This window comes from Otolemur garnettii, unplaced genomic scaffold (assembly GCF_000181295.1).
Source record: "Otolemur garnettii isolate 467f Iridium unplaced genomic scaffold, OtoGar3 scaffold00004, whole genome shotgun sequence".
Classification (NCBI taxonomy): Eukaryota; Metazoa; Chordata; class Mammalia; order Primates; family Galagidae; genus Otolemur; species Otolemur garnettii.
Window position 1 is genome coordinate 1,017,083 of NW_003852399.1, and position 6,049 is coordinate 1,023,131.

At 42.9% G+C, this 6,049-nt stretch overlaps 1 protein-coding gene across 1 annotated transcript in view; it reads left to right on the forward strand.

Annotated features, from left to right (window-relative positions):
* Positions 1-1,041: 1,041 nt before the first annotated feature.
* Positions 1,042-6,049, forward strand: part of ASAP1 (ArfGAP with SH3 domain, ankyrin repeat and PH domain 1) — a 345,855-nt gene continuing 340,847 nt past the window's right edge. Inside the window, exon 1 of the mRNA XM_003782341.2 lies at positions 1,042-1,142. Within this exon, the coding sequence (XP_003782389.1) occupies positions 1,084-1,142 (59 nt within the window). The 5' untranslated portion in view covers positions 1,042-1,083. The remainder of the gene's footprint in view (positions 1,143-6,049) is intronic.

Here is a 6,049-nt window from a genome sequence, read left to right on the forward strand (position 1 = left end):
AGTTGATAATGGTTAGGGTAGGATTGATTATGGGTTGATGGTGATTAGGCTGAGTGATGAGTACATAGGCATATGACACTCTTCTATTTGTGTCTGTACAAAATTCTGTTTTAAAAAAGGCTAAAAAAAAAAAGGAAAATATTTATTCTAGTTCTAGTGTGGGAGACCAGATTTCAGAGGGAAAAATGATGATGAGGGCAGATCAGTGAGGAGGTAGTTTCAGTGGCCCAGTTAAGAATGGTGTTGGCTTAGCCCGAGGCTAATCAGTAGAGATGGAGAGAGATAGATAGAAAGAAAGGTAGATACTAATTAGGGATGGATTATATATGGGAGTGAAGGAGATGGTGAGGTCACTTGTCTTTCAGTTTCTGGCCCTGGATGGAAATGCCACTCAGAGCTAGGGGTCACAGGAAGGACCAGGCTGGTCCCTTGGCTTGTGCTATTTTCACACCCCACCTCTATTTCCTTCCATTCTGCAAATATTGAAGATTTTGCCTTATGTAACACCTTTTATCCCAGACTTCCTGTACTGTGTGAACTCAGCAATTAATTAAGTTTTGGTAAGCATGAATTAATTAAAATCCTCTCCCAGGTTCAGAGGGGCCTGTCCTGAAATATGTATATTCATATATATCTGCCTCTTTCCTGGGACTGGTTTCCTTTGCTGGGGGAACACCTCTGCTTTCTCATGGGCACACAGCTGCAGGTGTCTGTCTGTCACAGCCATCAGCACGTTTTAATTTCATGTTTAGGAGCCTAGGTCTAGAGAAGTTAATGACTTGTAAATTGCTCTCCAACGACGAGCTAGAAATAGAATGTAAGGATTCCTGAGCACTTAACTTGCGCAGAGATAAAATGATGGAGATAATCAGCCCTAACATGGGGAGTGGAAATAGTAGTTTTCTTCCTATTCTGGGACAGCCACTCTGTGGTGCAGTGACATTCCCAACAAGGGTTCCAGCCTCCAAACGAAATCACATGTTGGTCTGAGACAATGTCTTCTGCCCAGTCCCATTGGATGACTCTTGTCACCTTTTTTTCCTGCCCTCCATCCAGGTAATTTTCTGATGTGACGGCTGAGACATGAGATCTTCAGCCTCCAGGCTCTCCAGTTTTTCGTCGAGAGATTCACTATGGAATCGGTGAGTGGTCTCTAGCCCATCATCCTGTCCAGAAAACCTAGCCTGGGAAATTCCGAGGGATTCTTTTGGGGGGTTGAAATGCAAAATTTGATAAAATACCGGTACAAGTACTAGGATTTGACAGAGACCATTGACCTGAATCTTAGTGGAGAATAGATGTCTGGCATTTTATAGAGCTATGGACTCTTCAAAGTGTTTTCTATGACATTATCTGCCGCCTTTATTTAGAAGGAAAGTTGTCTGGTGCCAGAAAGTCAGGAATAGCAACTACAATGACACCACCAAAAATAAAAGATGATATAGGAGTCCACTGTGTATTAGGTTCTTTTAAAACATTATTTCATTTAATCTACCCAGCATCCTGCCAAGTAGGAATTAGTATATCCACTACGCAGATAACTTGCCCAGCTGGATTTGACATCAATTTTCCTGAATCCAAGACCCTTGCCTTTTCCCTCTGTCATGTTGCCTCTTGGTAGGGGGGTGATTTACCCCATTTTTCAGCTGGGAAAACTGAGGCCAGGTGTAGGGGCATGTGTGGAGAGTCTAAGGAGTTTGACCTCAGTGGGTAGGGAGGTTTGTGTTGGAGGATGATAAAAATTTAGAGTGGACAGGAAGAGTCGTGAACAACTAAGCCGAGATAGCTGTTTCCAAGGAGTCAGCTTGGTGTGGCAGAAAGAATGTGGGTGCTGAGTGGAGGGGTTGAATCCTGGCCCTGGCTTCTACTTGCCATGTCATCTCTGACAAGTCAGTGATCTCGTTTTCTTCTGTTTCCTTATTTATGAGAGAAGGGTGTTAAATATTTATGTTTCAGAATTTTTGTGCAAGTTAAAGAAAAGGTATATGGTGAAGTGTCTTGCATAAAGGAAGCACATAGAACATTGTAATTATTTTAAGATGAAAATAGTTTTTAAGGATGATTAGATAGACAAGTGTCTGAAGGTGGGAGGTTAGTGGCTTTTGATGTGACCCAGATGTGAGGTTTCAAGGAACTGTTACCTCCTTCCTAAAAAGGCTTTGCACACTTATTTTTACAGTTTGTCTATTACACGATTATCCCAAATCATGTTTTATCTAATTTTATTTTATTTTTTAAGTTAAGAGCATAGTACAAAGTGGCATTAGTTTTGCAGGTATCACTTTAGGCAATATTAATTATAATTGCAGTAACTCAGTATATTATTAGAATTAGGTTTTGCTTTGAATGGTACAACATCTAAAAGAACATTGGCTTGAAGAAGTATGTTTCTCTCTTACCTAAAAGTTCAACACAAGTGGTACAGAGATGCTACAGTGATCTGTGGGATACTCAGGCTTTTTCTCTCTTGTTTCTCTGCTATCTTGGCCTCTGTTCCTAAGGTCACCTCATGACCACATTCTAGCCATTTCTGCTCTAGTCATCACTTGTAGCAGCAGGATGAAGGAATGAGAAGCAAGGCAGTTCCTACCCTTTAAGGATGTTTCCTGGAAGTTGTACCTGCTACTTCGATTACTTACATTCTGTTGGCCAGAATTTAGTTTTGTGGCTACACTTCCTTGCAAAGAAGTCTGGAAAATAAAACCTTTGTTCTGTAAAACTATATGTTTACCAAATCAAGGGTTGTTATTATAGAAGAATAAGAGAACCAGTGTAGGGGGGCAAATCTTCCTTTGCCATGCTAATAGTTATGGAGAAATTCTGCTGAGAAGGCGGGTTCTGCAGCCAGACTGCTGGACTTAAAATTCTGAATCCATGGCTCCATAGTTAGAAAGCCTTTGAAATGCTACTTACCCTCTCCGTGCCTCAGCTTCTTCCTGTTCTCTCTTATTTTATACCATCTCATAAGGATTCTTTTGAGTATCAGTTAAGGTACAACGTTCAGAAAAGTGCCCAGCACATAGTAAGTGCTATATATGGTTAGCTATTGTTGCTATATTATCTGTTACTACTTCCTCCTATGACTATTGCTATTCCTGTTACCACTAGAACTGCTTTACTATTGCTGCTTCTGCTATTACTGCTGCATCCACTAACATTACTACGACTGCTTCTACTATTAGTACTGCTGTTACTACTCTCCCCGTATTTTAAATTTTATACTCATAGCATGGTAAGCATTGTCCTCCCCAGGTTGAAGATAAGAGTCAGAGAGGACAGGTCAGGTGCCGTGGTTTACCCTGGGTGGACAGGGGATAGTGACTGGATGGGAGCATGAGACAGGCTGTTTAGGGCCTGCTCATGCTCTTTTCCTCATCTGGGTGCTGGTTTCATGGTTATAACAATTCCTTGGCTGGTCCACTGTGACACTGATAATTTTATCATTTATCTTATACTTTAATAAAAACATGTCATGTCATGAGTAAAATCTATACTCACCTGATTTTGAGCCCACACTCTTAACTACAACATAAAGCCAGCACCCTTATTTATATTGATTGATTCATTCATCTAAGTTATATCGATCAGTTGCTTATTACTTATGTGCCAGGAGCTAGGCTAGGTTGCCTGGGATACAAAGGCACATGAGTAGGCATAACCCTGCCCTAATGGGGCTTTCTGTCTAGAGGAAAAGGAAAGGTACAAATACCATTCAGAGTGACAGCCACAAGGTTAAATTTGGTGTGGGTCACCCTGAGGCCACAGGAGGGGCATGTAAACTACCTAGCCACACATGCTCGAACCTGCTAAAGTAACATAGATGGCCATCTCAACTGACTCTGTTGACGGAGGGAAGGTTCCCACACCAATGGGTAAGCTGACCACAGGAGGGCTACGTCAAGAAATATAAAGCAGTTCCCTCTGTCCCCTGCTACGAGCACTAAGTGGGGGGTCAGCTTTTCTTTTCTTTTCTTGTTTGCCACTGTCACAGTTGTGAACCTACTTGGTTTTCACTGGAGCAGACAAGTACTAGAGCTTGTGAGTTGAGCAGAAGAGAAGGTACCCACAGGAGTAGAGACTTTCTGCATGTATAAAGAGTACAGGAAATTCTTATTTAAAATGAATGAATGATTGAAATACCCACAATAATGCAGTTGTCATCCCTAGGAAAGTTCAAGGCTAGGGGAATAAAGAACAAAGTGTTTCCTTCTTTACTTTTTCTTTTTTTTTTAACCCCAAATACTATTAGAAAGGCAGGAACACAGAAAATGGAAGCTGAATTGAATTCCAAGCCAGCGGTAGAAATCAGTTTCAGGAGTTTCTCCATACATAAAAATGAAGTGACCTAAACTTCAGACCTTCCCAAGCTAAGCCCATGAAAGACCTCTATGACTCCCTATCCTTCTTGTTGCCTTTCCGAATGTCAAGCAGACGCCCTGTCATTATCATGCCGCCGGCTGTCAGCCCAAATTGAATTTCCCTGAGCCCAGCTGATGTCCCTTTTTGGCCGCTGGGCAGGGGTCAGGAATGCCTGCTGCACATGGACAGGACACGTGTCTCCGACTGAACACAGAAGGCTGACCTCTCAACTCTGCATGTCTAACATAGTTGAAAGGGTTAGGAAACCTCATGATTTCTGGATGTTAAAGGGAAAGAAATATGTTTTAGAAAAACAGTATTCAAGTGTTACTGTGAACGCCCTTCCAGCATAATTGAGGCTGTTTGAAATTCAACTGGTTATTTCACGGCATCATCCATACCTCAGTTAGATACTTAAAGGAAGGAAGGTTCTGCGTAAACCAGGAGTTGGGAAATTATGATCGTTGTCTTATCCATCTCCTTCCCTTCATTTTTCCCCTCCCTCCTTTAAAAACTTATTAAGCAGCTTCCGCGAGCCAGGCCCTGTGCTAAGTGCTGGTGCAATCAATGAGTAAGACTCCTTGCAAAGCCTTCTTGAGCTTATTGTTTCCTGAGTTTAAAAAAACTATTCATTCTACAAATTTCATTGAGCCCCTAATTTGCTCACGTCCCTTAGCAGAGATAAAAGGCATGGTTTCTCCTTTCCTGAGTTTATGCTTCATTTTTTTTACTTGCTTCCTCAACAAACGCTTTCTGAGCACCTACCACGTGCCAGGGACTATGCCAGCTGCTGAAAGACCAAGGCGAACAAAACAGCTTCTGCTCTGATGGGGCTGAAAGACTAGACAATGTTCTATTGGTTTCCTAGGCCTTCTGGAACAAAGTACCATAAACTTGGTGGCTTCAAACAGCAGAAGTTTATTGTCTCACAGTTCTGGAGGCTGAAAGTTTGAAATTAAGGTATTGACAGAGTCATACTCCCTGTAAAAATTGTAGGGAGGAGCCTTCCTTGCCTCATTCTGGCATCTGGTGCTGGCCAGCAATCTGTGATGATGGGTGGCTTGCAGCCTCACCACTGCAGTCTCAACCTCTCTCATCTCCTGGCATTCTCTGTGTCTCCCTCCTCCTCTCTAGTGAGGACACCAGTCGTACTGGATCAAGGGACTTCCTTGCTCTCATATGACAGCCTCTTAATTTTACCTCTTAATTATATGTTCCAAGAGGCTATTTCCTAATAAGGTTACATGCACAGCTACCAGGGGCTGGGACTTCCACTTTTTTCAGGAAGGCACAATTTGACTGATCACAGACATACATACCCCAGTGCCTGGCCTGTGGTGGGCCCTGACTGTATGTTCACACCTTTCCCTTCTCTCTGCACCCAGAGCCAGGAACTGAGTTACTGTGAGTGAATGCTTCCGCATTTCTTGCCAGGAAGGTAAGACAGGTATTTTCCTTGTGCTTTGGCAGGGACATTCTTATATGGTCCCCAGTTGATGGGGAAGGTTCTTTCTTATGCTGTCATTTTGTTTCTTAGGCTGGTGCATAAGTGAGTCACGGAGAGAGACTGCCTTGATTAGAAAGCCTGGCCTAGGCTCGGCGCCTGTGGCTCAAGCGGCTAAGGCGCCAGCCACATACACCTAGGGTGGCGGGTTCGAATCCCCAGCCCGGGCCCGCCAAACAACAATGA